At 41.1% G+C, this 13,263-nt stretch overlaps 1 protein-coding gene across 3 annotated transcripts in view; it reads right to left on the bottom strand.

Annotated features, from left to right (window-relative positions):
* The window catches only part of ABCD3 (ATP binding cassette subfamily D member 3), an 83,374-nt gene extending 73,369 nt beyond the window's left edge, over positions 1 to 10,005 (bottom strand). The window contains exon 1 of one of the 3 annotated variants that reach the window (XR_013824708.1): positions 9,327 to 10,005. Coding sequence is in view for 2 of the 3 variants with exons in the window: in XM_079902286.1 (XP_079758412.1) it covers positions 9,327 to 9,436 (110 nt within the window). In the remaining variant the exon portion in view is untranslated. The remainder of the gene's footprint in view (positions 1 to 9,326) is intronic. The other 2 variants (XM_079902286.1, XM_079902285.1) reach the window with 2 other exon arrangements.
* Between the last annotated feature and the right edge of the window lie 3,258 nt (positions 10,006 to 13,263).

Below are 13,263 nucleotides of genomic sequence, written 5' to 3'. Positions count from 1 at the left end.
CTAGGAAACAGACCTACTCTTATTCACTACTGTGTGTTCTCAGCACCTAGCACTAAATGTTGAATGAAGGTTACAGACTTGTATCATATCCCCCAACGCTCGAGAATAGGACCTTTTTTTCATCTCTATAAACCCAGCATCTGACATGTAGCAAGCACGAGATGTTTTGTGAGTTAGTGCATGATCTTTGGGTCCCTTTCTTTGAGTGGTTCATTGATTCCCATGCCACCCTACTTCCTCCAGTCCTTGCTCTGGAATGAGGAAAAGATCTGATTCTACCTCAACTTAAGTTAACTTCAGTTAACCTCTAAGATATAATGAAGAAAGAATGACAGTAACACTGAATATGGAGTCAGAAGATTGAGTTTGATGTAAATTACTGAGAAGCATTTTTATAAGCAAATTAAAAACATGCACCGTAAAACGGAAATGTAACAATATGCCAATACCATATTAATCAAAGCTAAGATGCGTCGGCTGTAAATTGCATCCTAATTTCAGAGAAGCTGAAATGTAAGAACGTCCTACTCACTAAAGTATGATAAATTTATAGGACCATACTTTTTCCTTCTGAGGAGACACTATGTGTCTCGTTGCTTACTTCATAGGTTTATGAAAGTGTAAATGTTTTAAATAGCGACATGCAGTGACCTACAGACACAGTATGCTGATTAAATAACCAAATTATGATTTACCTAGAGAAGCTGCCTCATTCCACATAGTACATTTATTTTTAATGCCAACAGATAACTATTGGCACTAAATTAATGCCAATAACTTCTTAAGCAGAGTAAATCATACAACCCATGTTTATGTCTATTATTATGGTGCCATTACAGTGGTATGTGAGACTGTTACGTCTATTCACAGATATCAAATTAGCTGAATGCTTTGATGAGCTTTATTTTCAATTTTATACTTTATTAATTTAATTGCAATCATTCAGGACTGCTAATTAGCCAAACAACAAATGCATGTTTTTTTTAAAAAAACACCTTTACCACACTCACTAGTTTTATCTAACAAGGCTTCAAACTATCTTAATATGCATAATAGTTCCCAATGAAGAGCGCAACCATCAGTTATCCAGACCATTTTATCCTAATGCTTATGGAAGGCTATATTCTTAAAAGAGATGCCTAAAACAAAAGTTATCTCCTCATAAAAAGAATGTTATGATAAAAGCCATATTCTTAAGCAAGGGCCTTATGTCTAATTTTTTGTAGAAATGACTACAAATGTCATTTATAAAAACTCTAACATTCTGTAAAAAAATCACTCCAAAAAAAATAACAATAGGGAAATACAGTACCCATTTTGCATAAAATTTAATTTGCCACATATAACTCTAAAGAAAATTATAAAGAGCGCCTATCTTTCTTCTTCATAACTCCAGTTTAGGGAATTCCCTGGGAGTCCAATGGTTAGGACTGACTCCATGCTTCCACTGCAGTGGGCATGGGCTCAATCCCTGGTCAGGGAACTAAGATCCTGCAAGCTGCGTGGTGAGGCCAATAAAATAATAATAATAATAATTCCAGTTTATATTTTATTGCAACAGATTAGAAGGTGGTGATATTCACCATCCATGACCGAAAAAGGAAGACCATTTCCCACTGACTCCACAGCAGAAACATCACAGAGGAGGAAGGATTCTGACTGGCCCAGTATGGATCAAATGCCTAGCCCGAACGTCAGAGTGCCAAATATCACCAGAAGGAAAGGTGTGAAAAGGTACCAGGTAAGTTAAAGATGAGAACCAATACAACCCCCAAAAGGTATCATTTAAAAGAAAGGTGATAGTGACATAAATACATTGTTCTATACTTAGTCCTGTCCGATAACTTATTGACAAAATATACAGAAAGAATACTAATTAAATGTGCAGGATCTACTGTATAGCACAGGGAACTCTACTCAATGTCTGAGGTGACCTAAATGGGAAGGAAACCCAAAAAAGAGGGGATATATGTATATGTATAGCTGATTCGCTTTGCTATACAGTAGAAACTAACACAACATTGTAAAGCAACTATACTCCAATAATTTTTTTTTTAATGTGCATGATGAAAAAAAATTTAGGAGAAAGTGATGTGCCCAAACAAAGATAAGTTGTAAATACTCACACCCAGGTTTAAAAAAAAAAAAATCAAACACAGCAAGCTAAGAAGGGGAAAGGAAGGGAAAACAATTGTGCAAGCTAAAATATGAGTGAAGAATACTGACTGTCACAAAAATGAACGTAACCTCACCTATTTTAACAAAAGTTTTGGATTTACAAAGCAGGTAACAGCCCACTCCACTCTGTCAGTCAGACCACACTTAGAATAATGAATTCAGTTTCAGACCTCCCTTTAAGGGGTGGAGAAATAGAGTACCATATTCAGGAAGCAACAACTGAAAAAACAGAGGACTGAAACCATGTCACATAAAAGTAACTTAAATACTTTCCAACTCTGAATGAGTCTATCAATTTGAAAGGTTTCTTTAGGGAGATTTTGGTGGGCATATTTGAGGAAATTTTTATGAAGGCTCAATAGTTACTGAGTACATAACAATGGGATGTTTTGCTGTCCTTTGGCAAGCACAGGGAAAGCTAATGGCAAGCACAGGGAAAGCTAAAGCTATCTTCTATTTACTGAGCTTTGTTCCAGCTATTGAGTTAGGACATTTTCTCATTTGATCCTCACAACTACTGATTAAGTAAATACTATTATCCCTGTTCTACAGATGAGAAAACTGAGGCTGAAAGAGGCTGAGTAAATTGACCAAGATCACAGGTCTAGCAGATGGCTGAATAAAAACCTGAACCCATATCTAACACCAAAGACCATGTTTTATACTATGCTGAGTGCCTCCATAATAAAGACAGGTTTCTGCATATAAAAATATGCATTCTTGGAAATTAAAATAATCCTGAAACATTATTTTACATCTCTAAAGTAGTTCCCCCTCCAAAAAAATTCAAACATCCCTTAATGATGATTAGAGAATTAAATTAGCACTCATTCATAGTACTCTATGGCACGATTCTTAAAAAGTAATATGTGGAATTTGTGTAGCTCCAGAATGTTTGTTTTCCTTTTCCACAAAAACTAAAGAAAGCTTATAACCTTCATTCATTAATCCTAATTCTGGCAATTTATTCCAAGGAAATAATTCAGCAGAGACAGAAATGTTCACTCACAAACACACACAGTATTATCTGTAAAAATTACAGAAGCAATCTAGATACCAAATATTTAAGGGTAAAATAAATTATGATATAGTCACACAAAGGAGTATTTATGTATTTCTTTTAAAATATAGTAATGAGGTTCATGTAGAAACACAGGAATGATGTCTATGCTTTAAACGAAAATAGCAAACCATGTATATAACTGTGTAAAAATATATGCATATAAATAATAAAAGGTAATAAAACTAAAACAATATGTGTGTTATGGTGATGACATTATGCATGATTTTTAATAGATCTTTATTGGCGTATAACTGCTTCACAATACTGTGTTAGTGTCTGTTGTACACCAAAGTACGTGATTTTTAATTTCTTAAAATTGTCTTTAATGTTTCTACTCTATTGTTAACTGTCAAAAGCAGGTTATAAAATAATGATACTATTTTTATAAATTTCTAAGACTTGCTTTACCCATGCATATAGAAGGGGCCCGGCTCCTAAAGAGCTCATAATATACTTCAGGACACATTTACATGTGTAGCAAGAAAAAAATTGTTATTTAAAACAAACAGTAACCACAGCTCTAAGAAAAATGGGAGGGAAAACAATGAGGATGTATGGGGAAAGAGAATTCCAGGCAGGGGAAAAGCAACTGCAAAAGCCCTAAAATGGAATGCCTGGCCAATGATGCTAATGTGCCCAAAGCTGAGAAGTTTAATTATAATAATTAAAAAGTCAGTACCCAGTTACCCCCAGCATACCACAGACAGCTGCACAGTTCTGAGAACATGACCTGCATCAGTTGGTTTCTGTATAGAGCTGCTTTTCCTGGCAAATCCTTTAAGGCCTTCTTTACCCATAGCTGCTTAAGCATCTCCTTTTTATTCTGAGGATCCATATGGCGATGAACCCTACAACATCCACTCATGGTTCATCCTAAGGGTCTCATGCAACTCCAGCCCCTCACCTGACACACGCCTGTACTTTGCAGAACATTCAGTGGGCCTGTGAAACTGAGAAAAGTGAAGCCAGCCCCTTCTAAAGCTTGATATGAAAGGGGCAGATCTCAAGAAGGAAAGCTGAATTCAGTATGCAGGAAAGCTGTAGGGAGGTTAGTGGGGACAGAGTACAGGGAGTAGAAGCTAGAGATATGGAAACATCCAAGGGGTACAGAAAAGACCCAGCAACAGGCCACAGGGCTGAGGCTCAGGGGAAAACAGACAACAAATTTCCAACAGTGGGAATGTACAAGAAACTTGTAAATAAAAGAACTTCTCCATTTTAAGCTGTTCCCTATGTTGCAATATAATCCCTGCCACTACTCCCAAATTTTCAGTAAAGCTCTACTACAAATACTGCTTTGTGACTGATGCTTTGGAGGAATCAAGGCAGATACCAAAATGACAGGCTCAAGAGACAACATACAAGTGGGTTCTAAAATAGAGCAGAAGCACAGAAGTAAGGCATGACTAAGAGAAACACAAGCTCCCTGAAACTCTCCAAAAATATTTGGTTATTCCTACCATCTATAGATTGGGGATTTGAAAAAGGACGAAGGAGGACCCCATAAGCTGGTGGACATGGCTACACTCCGATGGCTAACAACTAGATCATACCCAGTCAAACAATTAATAGATGAAAAAAGAAAAGCACCTAAATACATGGTTCATAAGATTAAAAAGGGGTTGTTTAAAATTACTTCATGGAAAAGGTGACCCTGATGTAACCCTTAAAGGATAAGAGTTGAAGAACAGAGGATACAGGAAGAGATATTCCAGGCATGGCTAATATCATGAATAAGGCTCCAAAGCCAGGAATGAGTGTGGCCTGTTCAGAAAACAGTGCAGAAACTGGCCTATTTGGAACAGAGAGTAGTCACTGGCAGGCAATGGAATAAAAGATTAGCCAGGTAAGGTGAGACCAGATAAAGGAAGGTTCTGAAATCCAGGAAGAGAAATCTGAACTTTGACAAGCATTCATGGGAAGAGAAAGAAAACTGCTTTGTTCTGTTTTTGTTCTTTGTTTGGTTTTATTAAGATTATAAAATAGTTTGGCAATGTAGACTGGTCTCTTCCCTGCCTTATAATACTGGCCCACTGATTTCCTACCCCTCCCTACCCCCGCCCCGTTCCTGTTATATAATCTCAGGTACACAACTATCACTTCTCTGAAGATAATGCCTTTACTCATGTTTGAACTAGTACCCCATCTCCAACTGCCTGTCAGACAATTACCCTTAAAAATTCTTCAAATGGGCTTCCCTGGTGGCGCAGTGGTTGAGCGCCTGCCTGCCGATGCAGGGGACACGGGTTCATGCCCCGGTCCGGGAAGATCCCACATGCCGCGGAGCGGCTAGGCCCGTGAGCCATGGCCGCTGAGCCTGCGCGTCGGGGGCCACAACAGTGAGAGGCCCGCGTACCTTAAAAACAAAACAAAAAAAAATTCTTCAACTATCCTACATCATTTGTCCACCCTATAAATACTTACTGAATGTCTATCCTATGACATGTGCAAACTAGGAATTTAAAGATGACTCAGTCCATGTCCTCCAGAAACTCAGTCTGATGCAGGTAGAAGCCAAGAAAATAAACTACCATACAGAGTGGTAACTAGAGTAGGGGAATGCTTAGAGCAGCCTGAGAGCAGAGGACAACAACATCAGTTTGGAGATCAGGAAAAGACAGGAAAGTGCTAACTGAACTGAGTCTTGAAGGAAAATAAACATCAGAGGGTGGGAAGAAGTGGTGGGGATGACTGTGATTACAATAAGACTGCAACGGCTGGGCAGAGCCTGTCCTACTCAGAGTGTGTTAATTCCATATAGCTGGCTGAGTCAAAGTAGCAAAGGACCAGATCATGAACATCATTCACTCATGCTAAGAATTTTGTATTTTAGAATAGCTGAAAGATTTTAATGAAGAAATAACATGATTATATTTGTGTTTAAACTGAAAGAGTACCACCAAGCTTCTTCCTCCCATAAAATGCAACAAAAATCTAATAAGGGCTGCTACTGGCATTCAATTTATCTCCAGTTATTCATTCCTACCCTCTTTCTAGGCTTAGCTCACATTCTTCATAAAACCTTCCCTAACTCTTCCCAAACACATTAATCTCTTCTTTCTCAGAATTTTTAATATATGACTGTCTGTACACTGCATTGTCATCATCTTACATTTTTAACTAATTCACACTTAAAGATGTCATATATTTTTTTAATGTATGTGTAACACACACGCACACATACACACACCTCTCCATCCCATAGCACCTAGTAATACAACATTCAATACTTCCTTTGCACTGAAATACATGGTCTCCTTTATCCATGAGTAAAAAGATTCCACTGTTCCCCATATAAATAATAAACAAAATAAGATGTACGATTAAGCAAAACTAGGGTGAAAAAGGTTAGTACAGTGGTCATGTAGAATGAATACAAGAGAACTTTCTGGGGAGATGAAAATGTTCTAATTTATGAAAGGGATGTGTTATACTATCGTACCCATTTATTTTAAAAAAGTACAAGATGTGTACAGCTCAATATATATAAATTTTACCTAAACATCTGTAAAAATCAGGGGCGGGGAGCAAGGAGCTATAAGAAACAAGAATGGTAAGATGTTAACGGCACTTCTTGTGTGAAGTGTATAGGAGGTCCATTATATTATTCTGCTTACTTTGAATGTGTGTGCAATTTCCCATAATAAAAAGTAAATTTCACCCAGTCAAATCATATGTAACTAAAAAATTATTCAGAACATTAAATTACTCATTCTCCCAATGTCTGGAATAAAATGACACTGTAACTTTTAAAGTGATTTTATTATCTTTATTAACTATCTGGTTCTAAGGAATATCTTCTAAGACAAATCTACTGTCAATAGCATAGACAAATAAAGGTCAAGCACTCACAGGTTCCTTCATTAGGCACCAGATAGTAAAATTAATTCGCCCTGTTACCACAGTCACCCGACAAGCCAGTAAAATATAAAGTTAGAATTTTCTCATCTTCAAACTATGATGCCAAAGATAGCAACTGAAAGATATCCAAATGATTATGGAAGTATATTATCTACAAAGATAGATTTGACACCATTCTTAATGGGTTTATAGTAATTCAACCATTTTACCTCAGTAATTTAAACATCATGCTTATCTGCTCATAATTTGCACTCTCCTCCCACAAACTAATGTGTAAAATAAAGATTTTCCTCACTACTGCCAGTGCAAAAGATTAACAACAATCTTTTGTTCAGTAAATTAACTGTTGCAAAATTTAATCCCCCAAAAAGTTTACAAAGTTTCTCAAAAAGAGGTTTGTAAAGCATTTTATATAATAATGAATAAACACTTAAATTATTTAATAAAACTGATTGCATTATACCATCTTGCTATTATTGCTATTTCCCATTAGATTATATTTAAAATTTCCCTCGCTCAATAATCTATGGCCTTATTAATCAGTAACTACTTTAGCTGTGACTGGAAGGGACTTGAAAAGAGCTTCTGGGTTGCTGATAATATTTTTATCTGGGTGCAGATGACGGTGATGATTACATGAGTGAGTTCTATTTGTGAAAACCCTTCAAGCTCTACACTTACATGTATTTTTCTACAACTATGTAATACTCCAATAAAACAAAGTTTTTAATTAAAAAAATCATAAAAGCAAGCCAGAGCTGTTAGGGCTGTCCTCAAATCCCCCTCTCCCATACTAAAACACCTGTTCTATGCACTAAAACACTTCTCTGTAAAAATGTAATTCAAAGTTATTTTATAGCATTCAGCATTTTCTATTGGCATACTCCCAGATAATAAATAACTTCCATTTGCAACTGGGAGATCAGAAAGCACACAATCTAACAGAAAATTTTGTTTATATTTTCCAGAATAAATCATTTTAAAAGCAAACTGAAGAGAGGAAAAGTGAATAGGTACTGTACTGTCCTGACAAAGAAGCAAATCATTTTCAACTTTGTTAAGCAGATTTAGGAAGGAAAAGAAAGACCACTGCTTCAGACTAATAAGATAAAGAAGCCAGGGGAAGGTTAGTAAGAACTTCATGGGACGGAAGGCCACTTGTCAGTGTTTTAGTCCAAAATCTACTACTAATAAGATATATTAGGCAAGTCAAAACCAAAGGCAACAGTACCTGCCCAAAGAAATGAAGTAAAATGGATGAAAGCACTATGCTAAGATTTAATATGAAATATCCAATAGTAGCAAGAATGCGTTGGAAGTAGCCTTTTCTCATTCATTTGCTGAAGAAAAGTGACTCCCAGCAAATAAAAAATTATGTCTTGTAACGCCACAACAGTAACTCAATTCTCTCTCTTCCTTCTCTAATCTTACAATCTCCCAAAGTTAAATTTAAACATTAAAATTCTCGAGGGAGAAGCAGCGGAATATTATCAAAAGGGATCTGGATCCTTATCTAGAACACACTTTCACGTTCCACCTGCGAGTCAGGGAAACGAACCTTGCCCTCCAAATACCTCGGAACCGATTCAGCTTTTCCGATGAAATGCTCGGGCGTTCACTGGCCAACTCGAAGGGGACACCACTTTAGAAAGCAACTTTGCCAAATGGACCCAGGATAGTTCACACAAACCATGCTCGCGACTTTCAACAGCAACCACTAAGGAATCGTGCCAAACCTCACTCATCCAATGACTTAGACAACAGCCTCCAGCCTGGTGAGTCCAATCCCCTTCCTCAAATCACATATACACGTCCACAAAGCAAATCCACGGTCTGTCAGGAGATGAGATGGCAAAACAAGAATACACCCATAAAGTTGATGCAAAAAGGAGGTGGTGGTGCGGATGCAAGAAAGGGGAGGACATCAGGGGCGACGGCCTCGGGGCAGAGGCACGGGTTTGCTAGCGAGCGCAGGAAAAAGATTCGCACACCCGGGGGCAGAGTGAGCAGCCGGACAGGCCGGCGGAGCGCAGGGAGCACGGGGGACGCCCGCGCCGCGGGGACACCGGACATCCTGACATTGGAGCCTGGCAGCGGCCGCAGCCGGCCCCCTCTCCGCTTGACCTCGCGGGGCAAAGGCACTCGTCCGCCGGGCGAAGAAGAAGAGAGCGCGGGGAGCTCACGTTCGGGCCCGGGAAGGCGGCGCGGCCACGGGCCTTCTTACCCGTGCAGGCCGAGGGCGCGGCGCCGCTTGTGGAGCAGGCAAAGCAGCAGGAACGCGGCCCCCGCCAGCGAGGAGTTTCGCACGGTCAGGTACTTGCTGAAGGCCGCCATGGCACAGTCTTTGCTAGCGAGACGGGGACAGGCACGGTAACACGGCGGCGACTACCGTAGTGCAGGAAGCGCGGGGGAGACTGGGAGGACAGGAGCGCGCTGGGGGCGGGCAGTGCCGGCCGCGCAGGACCGCCCCCTGGCGCGCGCCGCCGCACCGGCCGCGCGCCGGAGCCCACCTCGGACTTTGGCTCGTGGGGAGCGCGCGCGGGCGCCACGGAGGCCGGAAAGGTCCCGGGACGCGCTCTGCGCACGCGTGGACCCTCGCAGGGTCTCTGGGAAAGCGGGCTCGGAGACGGCCCTGGGCCTCCCTCTGCTGCTCTTGGCTGCTGCTGGGTCAGTGTGTCGCCCCTAGCTCACCCCTACCCCCCCACCTCCGCGCGCACACACGCGCAGGCTTTCACACGAACTGGAAAAGCGGGCCTGGCCTGCGCCGGGGGCTTCGTGGGACCTGCCACTCCACCTCCAGGATGGGCCGTTACCACCCTCTTAAAGGAGCCAGGAAGAAGGGAAACGGCCCCGTTACAGAGCATTTACACAAAACTGAGGGCACTGTAATCCTTTAGATGAAAACAGCTGTCGGGAACTCTCCGAGGTGTACGGAAGTGTGGAAAGAATGACTACAAATCAAAAACCTTTTGCCAAGTCGGTGTTTTCTAAACCATAGATTATAGTCTCTAGGGGATTGTGATATCGGTTTGATAGATGGAGACCACCACTTCTTTTTTTTTAATGAAATCTAGAAGAATAGAACACAATAGAACAATCTGAGAGTGCATTACATGTAAAGGAGTTGTTTTGAGAAATTTTTATACCAGTCTTTTATATCTATGTGTCCTGAGGAGTGATACAAAATGTATTTCTTGGGCTTCCCTGGTGGCGCAGTGGTTGAGAGTCCGCCTGCCGATGCAGGGGACACGGGTTCGTGCCCCGGTCCGGGAAGATCCCACATGCCGTGGAGCGGCTGGGCCCGTGAGCCATGGCCGCTGAGCCTGCGCGTCCGGAGCCTGTGCTCCGCAACGGGAGAGGCCACAACAGTGAGAGGCCCGCGCACGGCAAAAAAAAAAAAAAAAAAAAAAATTATTTCTTAATGTGGATCTGATCAAACAAAAAGTTTGAGAAACACTGTTCTTTGCAGAGGGACATTCAGACGTAACAAGAGTGCATTGTATTAATGCTGGCCTTACTCTCAGAATCAGACGGGCAGTACAGATTACAGCATTCTTCTGTCAGTCCTGATGATACAGAATTTCTTATCCTTAGCATTTAGACTCGGGTATGTACAGTGACTAGCGAGTCCCTGTCTTTAGTTGAGGAAACGAGAAAAAAGCAAGTGTGTCAGTCAGAAAATAAGTACATAAAACCTTGCATAATACACATATTAAAGTAGCCCACTCTGAAGTAGCCCACAAAACAGTAGTTTCCTAGGTGTTTTCTCAATATAAATTGGTAGTTGCCTAATAAAGATTACAAGAGTCACTCAGTAAGACAAGAGGGAAAGTTACTAATTCACTAATAAATTGCATAGTACTGTGAAAGTGTTAGGGACCTTGGGAGAAAGTGACTGTATCATCTTGGAGTTTGTAGCACTGAAGGAAGGACATGCAAGTTTAGTCCAAAACATGTCTAATTAGTAAATAGATTATATTTCAAAGAAAAGATATATTTAGGAAGTAGACTATAGTTCAGAGGAAAGATAAGAATGACTCATTGGGCAAGATATTCTAAAAGATACCCTTGTTCAAGGAGCATGAGTGATTCTTAAAAAATGAAATTAGGGGCTTCCCTGGTGGCGCAGTGGTTGAGAGTCTGCCTGCTGATGCAGGGGTCACGGGTTCGTGCCCCGGTCCGGGAGGATCCCACATGCCGCGGAACAGCTAGGCTCGTGAGCCATGGCCACTGAGCCTGCGTGTCCGGAGCCTGTGCTCCAAAATGGGAGAGGCCACAACAGTGAGAGGCCTGCGTACCGCAAAAAAAAAAAAAAAAAAAAAAAAAATGAAATTAGTTAATAATGAGCTCAAATAATTTTAGTTGTTCATAAAGCCCATCATATAAAAACCACCAGGGACAAACCTGTAACCCAACAAAGTTAGGTTTATTAACTTACTGCAGCAAAGGAAACCCCACACAGCAGAGGAAGCAGAGGAATTGTGGGTATGTCTCCAAAACAGGGAGGAAATGGGGATCATTATGGTATCAGGGGAAGGGAAGCGTTTAGGTAGATTCTAAATAAAACAGTACTTAATAGGCTCAGAGCAAATCAGATCTGTATGTAAAGGGGTTAATATCAGACCTGGCTTGAGAAGCAGACTAGTGGTTCTATTTTCTTGAAAGATAAATTTAAGATTAACGTAGAGTATTGTGTCCAAACCCCCGCACTGAAAATTAAAGCCAATTCTCTAAATCAAAGTGACCTGTAGGGTATACACCCCCCAGGCAAGAAAGGAATGTTCTGTTCTCACTAATATGAGTTCCAAACAATGAAGTTTCTGTCAACCTAGGATTTTAGAGAATGTTCCTTAGCACTGTGTCCTTTGATAATTAACCAAAGCAATTTTTCGGATTTATACTTTATAATACTAAATGATTTTTTTAAGTGTGAATTAATTGGGAGATCTTCAGGAGCTCTGATTTTTAAAGAATTTGAACTATTGGAAATAGGGAGGAGAGGGGCATACGGAGCTAAGGAATCTAGAAAGCCTCTTGAAGAGATGTTGTGACAGCCAGCCTCCAACACTGTCCCAGATGATCCTTGCTTCCTGGTATTTATGCCTTTGTGTAATCTCCCTCATGCTAGGACTGGTCTGTGTAACCGAAAGAGTATGGCAAAAGTGATGGTATGTGACTTCTGAAACCAGATCATAAAAGGCATTGTGGTTTCCGCCTTGGTCTCTCAGATTGCCTGCTGCTGGGGAAGCCAGCTGTGCAGAGAACAAATAGCCCTAGGGAAGAACTGAGGACTCCTACCAAGAGCCAGCACCAGGTTCCCAGCTTAGGAAGCAGATCTGCCATCCCCAGTCAAGCCTCAGATGACTGCAGCCTCATGAACCATCCCAAGCCAGAACACTCAACCAAGACGCTCCTAAATTCCTGACTCACACAAACTGTAGAAGATAATAAATGCTGGTCGTTGCTTTCAACTACTAAATTTTGGAGTAATATGTTATGCAGCTGATGTGATTTGGGCCAGGCCTTGAAAAATGGGTGGAAGAAAAGGCTTTAGGAGAAGATATAATAGGAGCAAAGCTACAGAGACAAGAAGGTACAAAGCAGATTCAGGAAGATGATTAACTCTGGTGTGGATGGAGGTTCAAGAAGGGGTGTGAGGGCTTCCCTGGTGGCGCAGTGGTTGAGAGTCCGCCTGCCGATGCGGGGGACACGGGTTCGTGGCTCAGTCCGGGAAGATCCCACATGCCACGGGGCAGCTAGGCCTGTGAGCCATGGCCGCTGATCCTGCACGTCCGGAGCCTGTGCTCCGCAACGGGAGAGGCCACAACAGTGAGAGGCCCACGTACAGCAAAAAAAAAAAAAAAAAAAAAAAAAAGAAGGGGTGTGAAATGAGAGAAAAGGATGAAATGTTTAATGGAAGATCTAGAACACTAAGTTAACCAGGTGGGATTTTCTTCTGCATGTAAGAGGGAGTATTGCGGGTTTGGGGGAAGGGTAGTGACCTCAGCCATCAGTTAAGGAAGACCAGGTTAGTGGCAGCGTGTAGGGCAGATTGAAGGAGCGAAGCATCAAGTAGAGAAACCAGTTTGAACACTCTTGAAATAATATAGGTAAAATGTTGTGGGCATCTGAGAGAGTGCAGCACAGAGCAAACAGGAAGG

The sequence above is a fragment of the Stenella coeruleoalba genome, assembly GCF_951394435.1.
Source record: "Stenella coeruleoalba genome assembly, chromosome: 1".
In the NCBI taxonomy this organism is placed as follows: domain Eukaryota; kingdom Metazoa; phylum Chordata; class Mammalia; order Artiodactyla; family Delphinidae; genus Stenella; species Stenella coeruleoalba.
The sequence above is the reverse complement of the archived record's forward strand: the minus strand, read 5'-3'. Positions and strand labels throughout refer to the sequence as shown.